The 22,100-nt window shown below is 47.2% G+C and overlaps 1 protein-coding gene across 1 annotated transcript in view; it reads left to right on the top strand.

The window, feature by feature from the left end:
* The window catches only part of LOC134911826 (17-beta-hydroxysteroid dehydrogenase 13-like), a 391,544-nt gene extending 370,725 nt beyond the window's left edge, over positions 1–20,819 (top strand). Inside the window, exon 9 of the mRNA XM_063919836.1 lies at positions 20,353–20,819. Within this exon, the coding sequence (XP_063775906.1) occupies positions 20,353–20,443 (91 nt within the window). The 3' untranslated portion in view covers positions 20,444–20,819. The remainder of the gene's footprint in view (positions 1–20,352) is intronic.
* Positions 20,820–22,100: the final 1,281 nt, after the last annotated feature.

Raw genomic sequence — 22,100 nt, 5'->3', positions numbered from 1 at the left:
CCATATCTGTGCTCAGCCCAGTGTGCTGCATCATCTATGTATAATATCTGACTGTGCTCACACAGCTTAATTGTGGGGGAGACTGGGGAGCAGTTATAGGTTATAGCAGGAGCCAGGAGTACATACATATTATTAAAATTAAACAGTGCACACTTTTGCTGCAGGAGTGCCACTGCCAGTGTGACTGACCAGTGACCTGACCACACTGACCACCAGTATAGTATACTATATTGTGATTGCCTGAAAAAGTTAAACACTCGTCGTGTGACTTGTGTGGTGTTTTTTTATTCTATAAAAAACTCATTCTGCTGACAGTGTCCAGCAGGTCCGTCATTATATAATATATACCTGTCCGGCTGCAGTAGTGATATATATATATTTTTTATATCATTATTTATCATCCAGTCGCAGCAGACACAGTACGGTAGTTCACGGCTGTAGCTACCTCTGTGTCGGCACTCGGCAGTCCATCCATAATTGTATACCACCTACTCGTGTTTTTTTCTTTCTTCTTTATACATACTACATCTCATTATCATCCAGTCTATATTAGCAGCAGACACAGTACAGTACGGTAGTCCACGGCTGTAGCTACCTCTGTGTCGGCACTCGGCAGTCCATCCATAATTGTATACCACCTACCCGTGGTTTTTTTTTTCTTCTTTATACATACTACATCTCATTATCATCCAGTCTATATTAGCAGCAGACACAGTACAGTACGGTAGTCCACGGCTGTAGCTACCTCTGTGTCGGCACTCGGCAGTCCATCCATAATTGTATACCACCTACCCGTGGTTTTTTTTTCTTTCTTCTTTATACATACTACATCTCATTATCAACCAGTCTATATTAGCAGCAGACACAGTACAGTACGGTAGTCCACGGCTGTAGCTACCTCTGTGTCGGCACTCGGCAGTCCGTCCATAATTGTATACCACCTACCCGTGGTTTTTTTTTCTTTCTTCTTTATACATACTACATCTCATTATCATCCAGTCTATATTAGCAGCAGACACAGTACAGTACGGTAGTCCACGGCTGTAGCTACCTCTGTGTCGGCACTCGGCAGTCCATCCATAATTGTATACCACCTACCCGTGGTTTTTTTTTCTTTCTTCTTTATACATACTACATCTCATTATCATCCAGTCTATATTAGCAGCAGACACAGTACAGTACGGTAGTCCACGGCTGTAGCTACCTCTGTGTCGGCACTCGGCAGTCAATCCATAATTGTATACCACCTACCCGTGGTTTTTTTTTCTTTCTTCTTTATACATACTACATCTCATTATCATCCAGTCTATATTAGCAGCAGACACAGTACAGTACGGTAGTCCACGGCTGTAGCTACCTCTGTGTCGGCACTCGGCAGTCCATCCATAATTGTATACCACCTACCCGTGGTTTTTTTTTCTTTCTTCTTTATACATACTACATCTCATTATCAACCAGTCTATATTAGCAGCAGACACAGTACAGTACGGTAGTCCACGGCTGTAGCTACCTCTGTGTCGGCACTCGGCAGTCCGTCCATAATTGTATACCACCTACCCGTGGTTTTTTTTTCTTTCTTCTTTATACATACTACATCTCATTATCAACCAGTCTATATTAGCAGCAGACACAGTACAGTACGGTAGTCCACGGCTGTAGCTACCTCTGTGTCGGCACTCGGCAGTCCGTCCATAATTGTATACCACCTACCCGTGGTTTTTTTTTCTTTCTTCTTTATACATACTACATCTCATTATCATCCAGTCTATATTAGCAGCAGACACAGTACAGTACGGTAGTCCACGGCTGTAGCTACCTCTGTGTCGGCACTCGGCAGTCCATCCATAATTGTATACCACCTACCCGTGGTTTTTTTTTCTTTCTTCTTTATACATACTACATCTCATTATCAACCAGTCTATATTAGCAGCAGACACAGTACAGTACGGTAGTCCACGGCTGTAGCTACCTCTGTGTCGGCACTCGGCAGTCCATCCATAATTGTATACTAGTATCCATCCATCTCCATTGTTTACCTGAGGTGCCTTTTAGTTGTGCCTATTAAAATATGGAGAACAAAAATGTTGAGGTTCCAAAATTAGGGAAAGATCAAGATCCACTTCCACCTCGTGCTGAAGCTGCTGCCACTAGTCATGGCCGAGACGATGAAATGCCAGCAACGTCGTCTGCCAAGGCCGATGCCCAATGTCATAGTACAGAGCATGTCAAATCCAAAACACCAAATATCAGTAAAAAAAGGACTCCAAAACCTAAAATAAAATTGTCGGAGGAGAAGCGTAAACTTGCCAATATGCCATTTACCACACGGAGTGGCAAGGAACGGCTGAGGCCCTGGCCTATGTTCATGGCTAGTGGTTCAGCTTCACATGAGGATGGAAGCACTCAGCCTCTCGCTAGAAAACTGAAAAGACTCAAGCTGGCAAAAGCACTGCAAAGAACTGTGCGTTCTTCGAAATCCCAAATCCACAAGGAGAGTCCAATTGTGTCGGTTGCGATGCCTGACCTTCCCAACACTGGACGTGAAGAGCATGCGCCTTCCACCATTTGCACGCCCCCTGCAAGTGCTGGAAGGAGCACCCGCAGTCCAGTTCCTGATAGTCAGATTGAAGATGTCAGTGTTGAAGTACACCAGGATGAGGAGGATATGGGTGTTGCTGGCGCTGGGGAGGAAATTGACAAGGAGGATTCTGATGGTGAGGTGGTTTGTTTAAGTCAGGCACCCGGGGAGACACCTGTTGTCCGTGGGAGGAATATGGCCGTTGACATGCCTGGTGAAAATACCAAAAAAATCAGCTCTTCGGTGTGGAAGTATTTCACCAGAAATGCGGACAACATTTGTCAAGCCGTGTGTTCCCTTTGTCAAGCTGTAATAAGTAGGGGTAAGGACGTTAACCACCTCGGAACATCCTCCCTTATAAGTCACCTGCAGCGCATTCATAATAAGTCAGTGACAAGTTCAAAAACTTTGGCCGACAGCGGAAGCAGTCCACTGACCAGTAAATCCCTTCCTCTTGTAACCAAGCTCACGCAAACCACCCCACCAACTCCCTCAGTGTCAATTTCCTCCTTCCCCAGGAATGCCAATAGTCCTGCAGGCCATGTCACTGGCAATTCTGACGAGTCCTCTCCTGCCTGGGATTCCTCCGATGCATTCTTGCGTGTAACGCCTACTGCTGCTGGCGCTGCTGTTGTTGCTGCTGGGAGTCGATGGTCATCCCAGAGGGGAAGTCGTAAGCCCACTTGTACTACTTCCAGTAAGCAATTGACTGTCCAACAGTCCTTTGCGAGGAAGATGAAATATCACAGCAGTCATCCTGCTGCAAAGCGGATAACTGAGGCCTTGACAACTATGTTGGTGTTAGACGTGCGTCCGGTATCCGCCGTTAGTTCACAGGGAACTAGACAATTTATTGAGGCAGTGTGCCCCCGTTACCAAATACCATCTAGGTTCCACTTCTCTAGGCAGGCGATACCGAGAATGTACACGGACGTCAGAAAAAGACTCACCAGTGTCCTAAAAAATGCAGTTGTACCCAATGTCCACTTAACCACGGACATGTGGACAAGTGGAGCAGGGCAGGGTCAGGACTATATGACTGTGACAGCCCACTGGGTAGATGTATGGACTCCCGCCGCAAGAACAGCAGCGGCGGCACCAGTAGCAGCATCTCGCAAACGCCAACTCTTTCCTAGGCAGGCTACGCTTTGTATCACCGCTTTCCAGAATACGCACACAGCTGAAAACCTCTTACGGCAACTGAGGAAGATCATCGCGGAATGGCTTACCCCAATTGGACTCTCCTGTGGATTTGTGGCATCGGACAACGCCAGCAATATTGTGTGTGCATTAAATATGGGCAAATTCCAGCACGTCCCATGTTTTGCACATACCTTGAATTTGGTGGTGCAGAATTTTTTAAAAAACGACAGGGGCGTGCAAAAGATGCTGTCGGTGGCCAGAAGAATTGCGGGACACTTTCGGCGTACAGGCACCACGTACAGAAGACTGGAGCACCACCAAAAACTACTGAACCTGCCCTGCCATCATCTGAAGCAAGAAGTGGTAACGAGGTGGAATTCAACCCTCTATATGCTTCAGAGGTTGGAGGAGCAGCAAAAGGCCATTCAAGCCTATACAATTGAGCACGATATAGGAGGTGGAATGCACCTGTCTCAAGTGCAGTGGAGAATGATTTCAACATTGTGCAAGGTTCTGATGCCCTTTGAACTTGCCACACGTGAAGTCAGTTCAGACACTGCCAGCCTGAGTCAGGTCATTCCCCTCATCAGGCTTTTGCAGAAGAAGCTGGAGACATTGAAGGAGGAGCTAACACGGAGCGATTCCGCTAGGCATGTGGGACTTGTGGATGGAGCCCTTAATTCGCTTAACAAGGATTCACGGGTGGTCAATCTGTTGAAATCAGAGCACTACATTTTGGCCACCGTGCTCGATCCTAGATTTAAAACCTACCTTGGATCTCTCTTTCCGGCAGACACAAGTCTGCTGGGGTTGAAAGACCTGCTGGTGAGAAAATTGTCAAGTCAAGCGGAACGCGACCTGTCAACATCTCCTCCTTCACATTCTCCCGCAACTGGGGGTGCGAGGAAAAGGCTCAGAATTCCGAGCCCACCCGCTGGCGGTGATGCAGGGCAGTCTGGAGCGACTGCTGATGCTGACATCTGGTCCGGACTGAAGGACCTGACAACGATTACGGACATGTCGTCTACTGTCACTGCATATGATTCTCTCAACATTGAAAGAATGGTGGAGGATTATATGAGTGACCGCATCCAAGTAGGCACGTCACACAGTCCGTACTTATACTGGCAGGAAAAAGAGGCAATTTGGAGGCCCTTGCACAAACTGGCTTTATTCTACCTAAGTTGCCCTCCCACAAGTGTGTACTCCGAAAGAGTGTTTAGTGCCACCGCTCACCTTGTCAGCAATCGGCGTACGAGGTTACATCCAGAAAATGTGGAGAAGATGATGTTCATTAAAATGAATTATAATCAATTCCTCCGCGGAGACATTGACCAGCAGCAATTGCCTCCACAAAGTACACAGGGAGCTGAGATGGTGGATTCCAGTGGGGACGAATTGATAATCTGTGAGGAGGGGGATGTACACGGTGATATATCGGAGGATGATGATGAGGTGGACATCTTGCCTCTGTAGAGCCAGTTTGTGCAAGGAGAGATTAATTGCTTCTTTTTTGGGGGGGGTCCAAACCAACCCGTCATATCAGTCACAGTCGTGTGGCAGACCCTGTCACTGAAATGATGGGTTGGTTAAAGTGTGCATGTCCTGTTTTGTTTATACAACATAAGGGTGGGTGGGAGGGCCCAAGGACAATTCCATCTTGCACCTCTTTTTTCTTTTATTTTTCTTTGCGTCATGTGCTGTTTGGGGAGGGTTTTTTGGAAGGGACATCCTGCGTGACACTGCAGTGCCACTCCTAGATGGGCCCGGTGTTTGTGTCGGCCACTAGGGTCGCTTATCTTACTCACACAGTCAGCTACCTCATTGCGCCTCTTTTTTTCTTTGCGTCATGTGCTGTTTGGGGAGGGTTTTTTGGAAGGGACATCCTGCGTGACACTGCAGTGCCACTCCTAGATGGGCCCGGTGTTTGTGTCGGCCACTAGGGTCGCTTATCTTACTCACACAGTCAGCTACCTCATTGCGCCTCTTTTTTTCTTTGCGTCATGTGCTGTTTGGGGAGGGTTTTTTGGAAGGGACATCCTGCGTGACACTGCAGTGCCACTCCTAGATGGGCCCGGTGTTTGTGTCGGCCACTAGGGTCGCTTATCTTACTCACACAGTCAGCTACCTCATTGCGCCTCTTTTTTTCTTTGCGTCATGTGCTGTTTGGGGAGGGTTTTTTGGAAGGGACATCCTGCGTGACACTGCAGTGCCACTCCTAGATGGGCCCGGTGTTTGTGTCGGCCACTAGGGTCGCTTATCTTACTCACACAGTCAGCTACCTCATTGCGCCTCTTTTTTTCTTTGCGTCATGTGCTGTTTGGGGAGGGTTTTTTGGAAGGGACATCCTGCGTGACACTGCAGTGCCACTCCTAGATGGGCCCAGTGTTTGTGTCGGCCACTAGGGTCGCTTATCTTACTCACACAGTCAGCTACCTCATTGTGCCTCTTTATTTCTTTGCGTCATGTGCTGTTTGGGGAGGGTTTTTTGGAAGGGACATCCTGCGTGACACTGCAGTGCCACTCCTAGATGGGCCCGGTGTTTGTGTCGGCCACTAGGGTCGCTTATCTTACTCACACAGCTATCTCATTGCGCCTCTTTTTTTCTTTGCGTCATGTGCTGTTTGGGGAGGGTTTTTTGGAAGGGACATCCTGCGTGACACTGCAGTGCCACTCCTAGATGGGCCCGGTGTTTGTGTCGGCCACTAGGGTCGCTTATCTTACTCACACAGTCAGCTACCTCATTGCGCCTCTTTTTTTCTTTGCGTCATGTGCTGTTTGGGGAGGGTTTTTTGGAAGGGACATCCTGCGTGACACTGCAGTGCCACTCCTAGATGGGCCCGGTGTTTGTGTCGGCCACTAGGGTCGCTTATCTTACTCACACAGTCAGCTACCTCATTGCGCCTCTTTTTTTCTTTGCGTCATGTGCTGTTTGGGGAGGGTTTTTTGGAAGGGACATCCTGCGTGACACTGCAGTGCCACTCCTAGATGGGCCCGGTGTTTGTGTCGGCCACTAGGGTCGCTTATCTTACTCACACAGTCAGCTACCTCATTGCGCCTCTTTTTTTCTTTGCGTCATGTGCTGTTTGGGGAGGGTTTTTTGGAAGGGACATCCTGCGTGACACTGCAGTGCCACTCCTAGATGGGCCCGGTGTTTGTGTCGGCCACTAGGGTCGCTTATCTTACTCACACAGCTACCTCATTGCGCCTCTTTTTTTCTTTGCGTCATGTGCTGTTTGGGGAGGGTTTTTTGGAAGGGACATCCTGCGTGACACTGCAGTGCCACTCCTAGATGGGCCCGGTGTTTGTGTCGGCCACTATGGTCGCTTATCTTACTCACACAGCGACCTCGGTGCAAATTTTAGGACTAAAAATAATATTGTGAGGTGTGAGGTATTCAGAATAGACTGAAAATGAGTGGAAATTATGGTTTACATTGGGATCAAATTGACCCCCAAATTCTATGATTTAAGCTGTTTTTTTAGGGTTTTTTGAAAAAAACACCCGAATCCAAAACACACCCGAATCCGACAAAAAAAATTCGGTGAGGTTTTGCCAAAACGCGGTCGAACCCAAAACACGGCCGCGGAACCGAACCCAAAACCAAAACACAAAACCCGAAAAATTTCCGGCGCTCATCTCTACTAAACACCAGAGCCGGATTAAGGCAGGGGTGAGAGGGGCGGCCGTCCCGGGGTCCCCACACATTAGGGGCCCCCACACCCTATGTTTTGTAGTAGTCTTCCTTCGGCGGCTCAGCTGTTCGGTAACAGCGCCCGCTGAGGAGCTCCTGCACAGTCAGTCTCGCGCTCACTGCTGCAGTGTAAGTGAAGGCGTGTGAGTGTATGTGTGTGCATTTGCATTTGTGTGTACGTACGTACGTACGTACGTACGTATGTATGTGTGTGAGTGCGCACAGCCCCGAGAGGGGGAGGGCGAAGACTTTGCCATAAAATCATAGGTGGGGGCCCCCCCACAATCTACGTTGCCCTGGGCCCTCACACTCTTAATCCGGCCCTGCTAAACACAAACCAATGTGGCTTAATAAGGAGGTCAAAAAATAAATGGCTAATAAGAGGCGTGCATTTAAATCAATTGGAGGGGCGGAGGCATTCCAGTGTTACAAAGAATGCAATAAAACATGCAAAAAGGTAGTAAGAGCAGCTAAAATTGAAAATGAAAAGCAAATCGCTATAGAGAGTAAAGCCAATCCTAAAACGTTTTATAAATACATAAACTGTAAAAGGTTAAAAAAGGAGAACGTAGGCCCATTAAAAGATGAATTGGGAGCCTTGATAAACGATGACAAAATAAAAGCGGATATACTGAACAATTGGTTTTCATCAGTATTCACCAGGGAGGATCAGACGATGATAGTAGTGACGACAGTGAAGGTAATGACTCTTGGCTAGATGCTTGTTTAAGTGAGAAAGTAGTCCTGGGGAGACTAAGCAACATAAAGATTAATAAATCACCGGGCCCAGATGGTTTTCACCCAAGGGTTCTTATGGAGCTTAGAGCACAGCTAGCAAACCCCTTATACTTGATTTTCTATAGTTCAGTTATATCAGGTATGGTACCGAAGGATTGGCGTATAGCTGAGGTAGTGCCAGTATTTAAAAAGGGATCTAAAAATCATCCTGGTAACTATAGACCAGTTATTATAACCTCTATAGTGGGTAAAATATTGGAAGGAATTTTGAGGGATAGCATAGAGGATTATCTGTGGAATACTAAGTTTATTAGCAAGAGTCAGCATGGGTTTGTGGGGGACAGATCGTGTCAAACTAACTTGTGTCAAACTAACTTAATTAGCTTCTACGAGGAAGTGAGCGATAATCTCGACCAGTGCAAAACAGTGGATGTGGTCTTTTTAGATTTTGCAAAAGCCTTCGATATAGTGCCTTACAGGAGACTGATCATCAAATTAAGGGAACTTGGACTAGGAAATACTATTTGTACATGGCTAGGTAATTGGCTGGATAACAGGGTACAACGAGTAGTGGTTAATGGGAAGTTCTACCGGTGGGCACCAGTAGTCAGCGGAATACCACAAGGGTACATACTTGGCTCGCTACTGTTCAATATATTTATTAATGATCTAGGAATAGACCTAGGAAGCACAGTGTCAATATTTACAGATGATACTAAACTGTGTAAGGTAATTAATTCAGAAATCAATGTGGAGTCTCTACAGAATGACTTTTTAAACTTGAAACCTGGGCGTCTAAATGGGGAATGAGGTTCAATATTGAAAAATGCAAAGTTAAGCACTTTGGGATTAAAAACAAACTTGCATGCTACACACTTAATGGGGAAAATATAGGGGTAGCAATAGTGGAAAAAGATTTGTGGGTGCTAATAGATAATAGGCCTAATAACAGTACACAATGTCAAAATGCAGCAAAGAAGGCACGTAAAGTCCTTGCGTGCATAAATCTGGGTATTGAGACAAGGGACGAGGATGTAATCCTGCCTCTGTATAAATCATTGGTACGTCCGCACCTGAAATATTGTGTTCAATTTTGGGCACCATGTTATAAAAAAAGATATCGGGGAGCTCGAAAGAATTCAAAGGCGAGCTACTAAACTGATTAAAGGGCTAGAGACACTGGAGTACGAGGGAAAGGCTTACTAGGTTAAATATGTACTCCCTTGAAAAGAGGAGACTAAGAAGAGACATTATTAATATCTTCAAATATGTAAAGGGTCATAACTAGGAGTTAGCAGGGGATTTATTTATTAACTAGCTGGGGATTTCAAGAATGTCTGTTTACAAAAATAAATGTAAATATTAAACACACAGTATAAATTACATTGTAGATAGCTGTATACCCGTGCTTCGCTACGGGATGAGGATGGTAAATTAGAATGATAGTTGTTCGTTAATTTACGTTGGTTGGAGATCTAGTATATAGGCATATCTTGCTTCCCTGACGCACTTTGTGTAGTGGCTGGACTCCTTTTTGTTCCCCCAAGGGACCCTGCTCTTCCCACTACACAACTCTCAGTCTGTGGCTTATTGTTGCCTCCATTCCCCTCCTCACATCATGTCAGTGCCCCTGTGAAATTATCGATTTATTTACAGTTTCTTATATAGCGCAACACATTATGTATCTTCTGATATACTCTGTGCTGCTGGGGGGCCGTGCTACTTCCACTATATAACTCTGTGTGTGGGTTCGTGTTACCTCCATTCCCCTCCTCACATCATGTCACTGCCCCTGTCACATGCAGCCCTGTCATCGCTGACATATCATGCATGTCCTGATATAGTCTGTGCTGCTGGCCCACCCCTAGGGGTGCTAGTGGTGTGTTACCCCCACAGTGTTTGTTCCCAGATTGTAAGTCAGATGTGTACCAAGTTTAGTGTAAATTGCTCCAGCCCTTCCACAGTTATGCTGTCTGCTGACATACTCTGTGCTGCTGGCCCACTCCTAGGGGTGCTAGGGGTGTCTGACCCCCACAGTGTTTGTTTCTAGAGTGTAAGTCATATGTGTACCAAGTTTGTTGTAAATTGCTGCAGGCATTCCAGAGTTATGCTGGCTGCTGAAATACTCAGTGCTGCTGCCTCACCCCTTGGGATGCTAGGGGTGTCTTCCCCCCACAGTGTTTGTTCCCAGATTGTAAGACATATGTGTACCAATTTTTGGGTACATTGTTCCAGCAATTCCGGAGTTATGCTGTCTCCTGATATACTCTGTGCTGCTGCCCCCCCATGATCTTCGCTTATAAACTGTGGCTTTGTATAGAAAGACAGACAGAAGGACAACTTTTCACTTTTATATAGTACATAGGACATAGTACATGTACACGTGGGCACGGATTGGACAGATTTCTAGCTGAAAATGGTATCCAAGGCTATAGCATTTAATATATTGACATTATGTATATGGGAGTGATATGAAATATAGTTGTCAATAGGTACGAAACCATTATTTTGGCTGGTGCATTATAATATGCACTGCTTAATACAGAATACAGGTTGAACCCGATGGGCATTTTGCCTTTTTTCAACCTCACTAACTAGGTCACTATGATTGATAATCGACAGTGGACATAGTGAGTATATATTTGCAAAGCTAGTGGTGGGTAGTGACCATCTGTGGGTGGTAACTGGGGGGTGGCAACAAAAATGCAGTAATATCACTACCATTTCAGGGGCGTGTCAGAGCCTGCAACTTCAAATTTGTCTACAGTTGTAAAGGCTTCTTGCTATGGACACCAGTATGGCTGCTGAGAAGTCCAGTGGGGTGACTGCCGGGGGGCATCTCTGTACAAATCCCAGCGGCAGCGGCCTTAGCTTATTTTCACAGATCCGCTACGTGCAAAAACTTTAGTTGCTAATGCAGCTGCGTCCACCTCTGATACCTGCCACTCTAAATCAAGACCAATGACTTGAATATACAGGTTGAGTATCCCTTATCCAAAATGCTTGGGACCAGAAGTATTTTGGATATCTGATTTTTCCGTATTTTGGAATAATTGCATACCATAATGAGATATCATGGGGATGGGACCTAAGTCTAAGCACAGAATGCATTTATGTTTCATATACACCTTATACACACAGCCTGAAATTCATTTTAGCCAATATTTTTAATAACTTTGTGTATTAAACAAAGTTTGTGTACATTGAGCCATCAGAAAACAAAGGTTTCACCATCTCATTGTCACTCAAAAAATTCCATATTTCGGAATATTCCGTATTTCGGAATATTTGGACATGGGATACTCAACCTGTATTGACTACTCCTATTGGTGTTACTCAACCACCAGACACTCATACCCCTTTCACATCTCCAATGCCGGATCCCACCCGGGAATTGGAAATGGGTCCTTACCAGGTGGGATCCGGCATTGGAGACTCTCCTACCCCTTCCGCTGGCTTCCAGACCCGGCATTATGCCTGGTCGGTTGCCATAACGGTCGGGGAAGGGGGGGGGGGGGGGGGAGATGAGCACATCTCCGCGCCGCCTCTCCCTATCTAGTAAACGTGTCCCGGGTCGCATCGACCCGGGAATCCATTTATGCAGCCACTGACCCGGTATTCAACCCGGGAATAACACTGCTTATACCCAGGTTGAATTATCAGGTCAGGCGACCCCGGGATTCGGACTTGGCGCTTTCACATCGCACACTGACCCGTGTCGACCTGGCAATATGCCGGGTCGATACCGGGTTATTTGTGCGGAGTGAAAGGGGTATCACTAACTTTGAGTGCTAACTATACCAGTTATAGGAGAGTGGTCACTGTCTGGAGCCACATGACTTTGTTGGTTATTCAGATCTGATCGCCGCTGAGCGAAAACGCACAGCGGGCGATCAGATCCGAACTGCGCATGCACCGCAGTACGCCGGCGCATCGCATGGCTGCAGCGGGCATCGGCACCCTGCGACGGGAATGTGCGAAGGATCCATTTGCACGGGCATTCGCAAGGAGATTGATAGGAAGAGCCCGTTTGTGGGTGGCAACTGACCGTTTTCAGGGAGTGTCCGGAAAAACGCAGGCGGGATCAAGCGTTTTCAGGGAGGGTGTCTGACGTCAAATCCGAACAGCCTGATGTGATCGCAGCGGCTGAGTAAGTCCTGGGCTGCGCAGAGACTGCACAAAATCAGTTTGTGCAGCTCTGCTACACATGCGATCGCACACTTGCACAGAGAAAATACACTCCCCCTGTAGGCGGCGACTATCTGATCGCAGGACAGCAAAAATCGCTGTCTAGCGATCAGATCTGAATGATCCCCTTTGTCACTGGCATCTCGTACCATTTGCTTTGGGTGTTTTGTGTAGCTCACTGCTGGTGACTGGCTGACTCCTCATGACCACGTACCCTGGATCAGAGTAGCAGGCAGATCGATAAATCAGTGGGCTGGGTACAACGGATGGCGGTAATTAGGTCGACATACATTGGGTCAACATGGAAAAAGGTCGACATGAGTTTTTCACAATGTTTTTCATTTTTTGACCTTTTTCATACTTAACGATCCGCATAACTACAATTGAGAAAGATAACCTGTGCCGAGCGCAGCGAGGCACCGTGCCCAAAGCATGGCGAGCTAAGCGAGCCATGCGAAGGGTTACGGTGCACTAATTGGGGTTCCCCGTCATTTTTCGAAGAAAACGACACCAAAAAAATATAAGATTTTACTTACCGGTAAATCTATTTCTCGTAGTCCGTAGAGGATGCTGGGGACTCCGTAAGGACCATGGGGAGAGACGGGCTCCGCAGGAGACATGGGCACTTTAAGAAAGAATTTAGTTCTTGGTGTGCACTGGCTCCTCCCTCTCTGCCCCTCCTCCAGACCTCAGTTAGAGAACCGTGCCCAGAGGAGATGGACAGTACGAGGAAAGGATTTTTGTTAATCCAAGGGCAAGATTCATACCAGCCACACCAATCACACCGTATAACTTGTGATAACAATCCAGTAAACAGTATGACAATAACATAGCATCAGTTCATGCCCGATGCAACAATAACGTAACCCTTATTGAAGCAATAACTATATACAAGTATTGCAGAAGAAGTCCGCACTTGGGACGGGCGCCCAGCATCCTCTACGGACTACGAGAAATAGATTTACCAGTAAGTAAAATCTTATTTTCTCTAACGTCCTAGAGGATGCTGGGGACTCCGTAAGGACCATGGGGATTATACCAAAGCTCCCAAACGGGCGGGAGAGTGCGGATGACTCTGCAGCACCGATTAAGCAAACATGAGGTCCTCCTCAGCCAGGGTATCAAACTTATAGAATTTTGCAAAGGTGTTTGTACCCGACCAAGTAGCAGCTCGATACAGCTGTAGTGCCGAGACCCCTCGGGCAGCCGCTCAAGAAGAGCCCACTTTCCTAGTGGAATGGGCCTTGATCGATTTAGGTAACGGCAATCCTGCCGTAGAATGCGCCTGCTGAATCGTGATACAGATCCATCGAGTAAGAGTCTGCTTTGAAGCAGGGCCGCCAAGCTTGTTGGCTGCATACAGAACAAACAGTGCTTCTGTTTTTCGGACTCTAGCCGTCCTGGCTACATAACTTTTCAAAGCCCTGACCACATCAAGGGACTCTGAATCCTCTAAGTCCCGTGTAGCCACAGGCACCACAATAGGTTGGTTCATATGAAAGGATGAAACCACTTTTGGCAGGAACTGAGGACGTGTCCGCAATTCCGCTCTATCCATATGGAAAACCAGATAGGGGCTTTTATGTGATAAAGCCGCTAATTCCGACACTCGCCTAGCCGAAGCCAGGGCTAATAACATGACCACCTTCCAAGTGAGATATTTCAACTCCACCGTTTTCAGTGATTCAAACCAGTGTGACTTTAGGAAGTCCAAGACCACATTAAGGTCCCAAGGCGCCACCGGAGGCACAAACGGAGGCTGAATATGCAGTACTCCCTTAACAAAAGTCTGAACTTCTGGGAGAGAAGCCAATTCGTTTTGAAAGAAAATGGATAGGGACGAAATCTGGACCTTAATGGAGCCTAATTTAAGGGCCCAAATCCACTCCAGTTTGTAGGAAGTGAAGGAAACGGCCCAGATGGAATTCTTCCGTAGGAGCATTCCTGGCCTCACACCAAGAAACATATCTTCGCCATATACGGTGATAATGTTTTGCTGTAACTTCCTTCCTAGCCTTTCTCAGCGTAGGGATAACCTCAACTGGAATACCTTTTTCCGCTAGGATCCGGCGTTCAACCGCCATGCCGTCAAACGCAGCCGCGGTAAATCTTGGAACAGACAGGGTCCCTGTTGCAACAGGTCCTGCCTTAGGGGAAGAGGCCACGGATCTTCCGTGAGCATTTCCTGCAGATCTGGATACCAGGTCCGTCGTGGCCAATCTGGAACAACGAGGATTGTTCTCACTCCTTTTCTTCTTACTATTCTCAACACCTTGGGTATGAGAGGAAAAGGAGGAAATACATAGACGGACCGGAACACCCACGGTGTCACGAGGGCGTCTACCGCTACTGCCTGAGGGTCTCTGGACCTAGCGCAATACCTCTGTAGCTTTTTGTTGAGGCGGGACGCCATCATGTCTATCTGTGGCAGTTCCCACCGATTCACAATCTGTGAGAAGACTTCTGGATGAAGTCCCCACTCTCCCGGGTGTAGGCCGTGTCTGCTGAGGAAGTCTGCTTCCCAGTTGTCCACTCCCGGAATGAACACTGCTGACAGTGCGCTTACATGAATCTCCGCTCAGCAAAGAATCCTGGTAGCTTCCGCCATTGCCGCTCCGCTCCTTGTGCCGCCTTGGCGGTTTACATGAGCCACTGTGATGTTGCCTGACTGGATCAGAACTGGTTGGTCACGAAGTAAGGCCTCCGCTTCACGTAGGGCGTTGTATATGGCCCTTAGTTCCAGGATGTTGATGTGCAGACAAGTCTCTTGACTTGACCAAAGACCCTGGAAATTTCTTCCCTGTGTGACTGCTCCCCAACCTCAGAGGCTTGTGTCCGTGGTCACCAGGATCCAATCCTGAATGCCGAATCTGCGGCCCTCGAGAAGGTGAGCACTCTGCAGCCACCACAGGAGCGACACCCTGGCCCTGGGGGACAGGGTGATCAACCGATGCATCTGTAAATGTGATCCGGACCACTTGTCCAACAGATCCCATTGGAAAGTCCTCGCATGGAACCTGCCAAAGGGAATGGCCTCGTATGAGGCCACCATCTTTCCCAGGACTCGAGTGCAATGATGCACGGACACCTGTCTTGAATTCAAAAGGTTCCTGACCCGAGTCATAAGTTCCTGGGCTTTTTCAATCGGAAGATAAACCCTTTTCTGGGTCGTGTCCAGAATCATGCCCAAGAAAGGCAGACGAGTCGTAGGAACCAACTGCGACTTTGGGATATTGAGAATCCAGCCGTGTTGTTGTAACACTTTTAGTGAAAGAGATACGCTGTTCAGCAACTGCTCTCTTGATCTCGCTTTTATGAGGAGATCGTCCAAGTACGGGATAATTGTGACACCCTGCTTGCGCAGGAGCACCATAATTTCCGCCATTACCTTGGTGAAAATCCTTGGAGCCGTTGAGAGACCAAACGGCAACGTCTGAAATTGGTAATGACAGTCCTGTACCGCAAATCTTAGGTACGCCTGATGAGGTGGATAAATGGGGACAAGAAGGTACGCATCCTTTATGTCCAGTGACACCATAAAATCCCCCCCTTCCAGGCTGGCGATGACCGCTCTTAGCGATTCCATCTTGAACTTGAACCTCTTCAAGTATAGGTTCAGAGATTTTAAATTCAATATGGGTCTGACCGAACCGTACGGTTTCGGAACCACAAACATGGTCGAATAATAACCCCTTCCCTGTTGAAGGAGGGGAACCTCGACCACCACCTGCTGAAGATACAATTTTTGTATTGCATTTAACACTATCTCCCTCTCTAGGGCCGATTTGAAAAACCGTCGAGGAGGCACCTCTTCGAATTCCAGCTTGTAACCCTGAGACACAATTTCTATTGCCCAGGGATCCACCTGGGAGTGAACCCACATGTGGCTGAAATTCCGAAGACGCGCCCCCACTTGCCCCGACTCCGCCAGTGGAACCCCAGCGTCATGCGGTGGATTTTGCAGAGGCCGGGGAGGACTTCTGTTCCTGGGAACTAGCTGTATTGTGCAGCTTCTTTCCTCTGCCCCTCCCTCTGGCAAGAAAGGACGCACCTCGGACTTTCTTGTTTCTTTGTGAACGAAAGGACTGCATTTGATAATGCGGTGCTCTCTTAGGCTGTGAGGGAACATAAGGCAAAAAATTTGACTTTCCAGCCGTAGCTGTGGAGACCAGGTCATAGAGACCTTCACCGAACAATTCCTCACCCCTGTAAGGTAAAACCTCCATATGTCGTTTTGAGTCGGCATCACCTGTCCATTGCAGAGTCCACAGGACCCTTCTGGCAGAAATCGACATAGCTTTTATTCTAGAACCCAGCAGACTAATGTCTCTTTGAGCATCTCTCATATAAAGGACAGCATCTTTAATATGCCCCAGGGTCAATAAAACAGTATCCCTATCTAGGGTATCAAACTCCTCTGATAAGGTATCAGTCCATGCCGCTACTGCACTACAGACCCAGGCCGACGCAATTGCCGGTCTGAGCAAGGTACCTGAATGTGTATAAATGGACTTCAGGGTACCCTCCTGTTTGCGATCAGCAGCATCCTTGAGGGTAGCCGTATCCTGGGACGGGAGGGCTACCTTTTTGGATAAGCGTGTTAAAGCTTTGTCCACCCTAGGGGAGGATTCCCATCGTAACCTGTCCATTGGCGGGAAAGGATACGCCATAAGAATCCGTTTGGAAATCTGTAGTTTTTTATCTGGAGATTCCCAAGCTTTTTCACATAACTCATTCAGTTCGTGTGAGGGGGGAAAAGTTACCTCAGGTTTCTTTCCCTTATACATATAAACCCTTGTGTCAGGGACAGGGGTTTCCTCTGTGATGTGCAAAACCTTCTTAATTGCTATAATCATATATCGGAGTGATTTAGCCAACTTTGGCTGTAACTTTGCATCATCATAATCGACACTGGAGTCAGAATCCATGTCGGTATCTGTGTCAACAATTTGGGATAGTGGGCGCTTATGAGACCCCGACGGTCCCTGCGACATAGGATCAGGCACGGGTTGAGACCCTGCCTGTCCCAATGCATCAGCCTTGTCTAATCTTTTATGCAAGGAATTTACATTATCATTTAAAACCTTCCACATATCCATCCAATCAGGTGTCGGCTCCGTCGGCGGAGACACCACATTCATTTGCTCCCGCTCCTCTCCCACATAGCCTTCCACATCAAACATGTCGACACAAGCGTACCGACACACCACACACACAGGGAATGTCCTTTCTGAAGACAGTTCCCCCACGAAGCCCTTTGGAGAGACAGAGAGAGAGTATGCCAGCACACACCCCAGCGCTATATAACCCAGGAATAACACAGTAACTTAATGTTAACCCAGTAGCTGCTGTTTATATACTTTTTTGCGCCTAATTATGTGCCCCCCCTCTCTTTTCAACCCTCTTCTACCGTGTATCAGCAGGGGAGAGCCTGGGGAGCTTCCTCTCAGCGTGCTGTGGAGAAAAAAATGGCGCTGGTGAGTGCTGAGGGAGAAGCCCCGCCCCCTCGGCGGCGGGCTTCTGTCCCGCTTAAAAAAAAATTATTTGGCCGGGGCTCCTACGTATATACAGTGCCCAGCTGTATATATGTGTTCATTTGCCAGAATGAGGTCCCAAATGCTGCCCAGGGCGCCCCCCCCCCCCCCCCCCCTGCGCCCTGCACCCTAACAGTGATCGGAGTATGTGTAGGTGTGTGGAGCAATGGCGCACAGCTGCAGTGCTGTGCGTTACCTCCAGTGAAGATCACAAAGTCTTCTGCCGCCTGTGAAGTCTTCTTGCTTCTCATACTCACCCGGCTTCAGTCTTCCGGCTCTGCGAGGGGGACGGCGGCGCGGCTCTGGGACGGACGGCGAGGGTGAGATCCTGCGTTCCGATCCCTCTGGAGCTAATGGTGTCCAGTAGCCTAAGAAGCAGGACCTAGCTTCAGAGAGTAGGGGTGCTTCTCTCCCCTCAGTCCCACGATGCAGGGAGTCTGTTGCCAGCAGAGCTCCCTGAAAATAAAAAGCCTAACAAAAAACTTTCTATCAGCAAACTCAGGAGAGCTCACTGAAAAGCACCCAGCTCCTCTGGGCACAGAATCAAACTGAGGTCTGGAGGAGGGGCAGAGAGGGAGGAGCCAGTGCACACCAGGAACTAAATTCTTTCTTAAAGTGCCCATGTCTCCTGCGGAGCCCGTCTCTCCCCATGGTCCTTACGGAGTCCCCAGCATCCTCTAGGACGTTAGAGAAAGTTAAAAAAAAACTCATGTCGACCTTTTTTCACATCGATCTAATGATAATGTCGACCTAAATTATGTCGACCAAATGAACCACACCTGGGTACAATATATGAGATGCAGGAGATTCCTAGGTGGTAGCGCATAATAAGGTCAGAGGATTTCAGCAGATATACCCATCTTGCAAGAATAGAGCAGTAAAAGATTAGTGTTTATTGCCCAGTAGTAGCAGGTCACTGAGATGGTACACACAGAGATGGAATAATAGAATACACACAATACAGCAACATGTACTTGTTATAAAAAGCCAATAACATACTATAAATTCAGTAAGTGCTTTAAATACTGGATAATTCCTGATGGGTGATGGAATTAGAGTGGTTAATATGGGAGAGGGGGGAAACGGCAATAAGCCGTCCTATCACAGCTATATTAGACAAGACAAGATTAATGGGCGAACACTTTATGCCCATGTGCAGGTCACTGCTGCCCCACTTAGGCCAGGTACACACTAGAGTATGGGTAGGCAATAAGCGTGCCTCCAGGTGTTGTAGAACTACACATCCCAACATGCCCTGCAACAGTTTTAGCAAAGACAAACAACATAACTATAGAAGATTTTGTGTCGACCCAGCACAGAGTAATGAAGGATCGAACAAGATGTTGCTCCATCATTCATTAAATCTAGCATGGTGTGGGGTAAATGGAAATTGTCCCAACCATCGCCCCGATTGCCCATTGTCGTAGTGTGCACCTGGCCTTTAGTCATGTTAGCAGATCTCTATGCTTGCAGACAAGACCGTTTTTAAGACATAATAATGGTTAGCATCAGGCAACAGCTCTGGGCACAAGAAACAATGGACTATACAAAACTTGGATATACGAATATAAACAAAATTTACAGTAATATGTGATTTCCAAATAACTGCATGTTTCAATATGGGACAGCTTTCAGTATTATTTCACACACTCCCTGGTAAGCACTAAGGGGAGAGAGATAAAGTGGAGTAGTTGCAACCAATCAGCCTCCATCATGTCACAGACTGTGCTAGATTATTAATAGCAATTAGAAGCATATTGGTTGCTTTGCGCAACCTCCACGTTATAGCTCTCCAAGGCTTGATACATCTTCCCCTATATTACAGAAATGTGGTTGTCCAGGTGATGCCTTCCCCTACCTCAGCTCAGACCACAGACGTCATTAACATGTGATAACCATGGCACAGCATTGTCTCAGAAATGCCAATACCTTAGCCCCTTCAGTGGTTTACCTGGAAATCTTCCGGGCTAGCCAGCGCTAGCAACCCCAGAAGATTTCCGGGCATACCACTAACTGATTCCCTGGGAACAGCCGTGCATCGTGCATAGTACTCGGGAATCAGCATGCTCCATTATGGGGTTTAGCCCGCCCCCCGGAATCCTATTGGCCGGGAGGCGGGCTTAGCGGTAAAATGGCTTATGCAGCAGCCGGGAATCAGCGCTGGGGCTGGCAATGTCTGCGGGCAATTGTCAGGCGATTACCTCGCCTTGCCTCATCACTCGCCACCCCTGCACCTTCCTCCCCGCTCCCACTTTAATTTAAAATCACACCCCCAGTGTGTTTTTAAATTGAAAACTTGCCACTGAAGGGGTTAATACACGTTCTGCATTTATAATAATATACACAAGGTGTGCTGTCCTTGTCTTCTAATAAGTTACTGTAATATAAGCTAGGCAATTGCCAGAGACAATTGTGGATCACTATAGAAGATCTCAAAAAGAACAGATGCCTATTTTTCTTTCTTTATTTTTTTACAGGTTTTTACCAGAGCGCGCTTTGAGAGCTATTAACGCATTCCAAAAGATCAAATTTGATGCCAAAGTGCAGAAAGTTCACAAGGACAAGTAGATTTACTTGGAGAATTTAGATGCTCACATTACCATAAATTGGTCACAGGAAATTAAATGGATAAAGGAAATACCACATTATTTTAAGTTACGATAATAATAATGAACTGTTAAGAAAATGTGTTTGAGAAAGGTAATTCTGTTGCAATTATAATACAGTATAACATTTTTATTTTTAATGCGCCTCTCATGTAGGGAATGTACAATGTAAAACAATATTGTAAATTAGAAAGTAGATTGTGACCAACCTGGGAGACTCGGGGAGCTTCATGTGTGGTCCCAAAACTGTACAAAGGGTGGCCTACCATATATATGTTTGCCTATAGTGTATTCATTGTATACCTAAAATTGAGCATCATTAAAGCATTCACAGTGAACACTGAGTTTATTAGAATTTTTTTTTTTAATGATTTGTGATTTCAATAAAACATAACTAATAATAAGCAACTCCTTTTTGTGTATCTTCGTCTGAGTACTATATATGGAATTAGTGGCTGGCAGGGAGTGCTGGTCCTCCTAGTGCCATACTGGTGACTCTTGGACTGCCGTCTGGTCAGTTAACTTTTCCGGCGCCGGAATACCGACATCAGTCCAAATGCCAATGCCGGAATCCCAACAGCCAGCATTTTGATCGTAAGTATGCTGGGGACTGTTAGGGTTAGGTGGCGGGGGGCAAGGTGGGGGTGGGGGGGGTGGGGGAGGGGGAGAGGAGGATAGGTTTAGGTACCACCAGGGAGGGTTAGAGTTAGGCTGAGGGGTAGGAGGAGTTTAGGTTTGGTCACCACCGGGGAGGGTTAGGCTGTGGGGAGACTGCTGGGGACGGGTTAGGTTGCAGGGGGAAGTGGGGTGTTAGGGTTAGGCACCACCAGGTAGGGTTAGAGTTAGGCTGTGGGGAGTAGGGGGTTAGGTTTAGGCACCACCGGGGAGGGAGGAGGATTAGGCCTTGGGAAGGGAGAGTTAGGAGAGTGGGGGGGAAGAGTAAGTATACTTACCGAACCACTGCTTTCAGTCTTCTGTCCGCCGGCATCCCGAACGCAGGACATGCATATCACATACAAATTGGGGGCCCTTAACCGCCTTCCATCACCCACCCATGGCAGCATTCACAAGTCACCCTCAGTGAAAGGTAAGGCTTTGAAGTATTCCGGACTGTGGCCCTGATTCATGCTTATAAAGCAAAAAGAGCAGGTAACTTTGTCTGGAACAAACCATGTTGCAATGCAAGGGGAGCAAATAAAAAAAAAATTCTGTTCAGGGTAAATACTCAGTACTTTTGCATGTAGCCACAAATGTTAGAAAGCTTTATTTTTACATTGCGGTTTAGATTTCAGTTTGAACACAACCCACCCAAATCTACATATCTCTGCACATGTTACATCTGCCCCACCTGCAGCACAACATGGTGTTGCCCAGTTATGTGCTTTTTTCTTTATTTACAAACATGAATCTGACCCTGTGTGCTGTGGCTGACCGATATTACCAGCTCGCCACAGGATAAATTTCCACTCTGTGGGTGTCGTGGACGCCCACGAGTGGGAATAACCCTGTTATGCCGGGATTCCAAATGGCGGCATTTTCGGCTATCCAGATTCTGGTGTCTGTATCCTGATCGCCGGGATCACGACAGACCGCAAATTAAATGCATCCCCTAGTTTAGT

This window comes from Pseudophryne corroboree, chromosome 1 (assembly GCF_028390025.1).
Source record: "Pseudophryne corroboree isolate aPseCor3 chromosome 1, aPseCor3.hap2, whole genome shotgun sequence".
Classification (NCBI taxonomy): domain Eukaryota; kingdom Metazoa; phylum Chordata; class Amphibia; order Anura; family Myobatrachidae; genus Pseudophryne; species Pseudophryne corroboree.
Note: the sequence above shows the minus strand (reverse complement) of the source record. Positions and strands in the feature narration are given on the sequence as shown.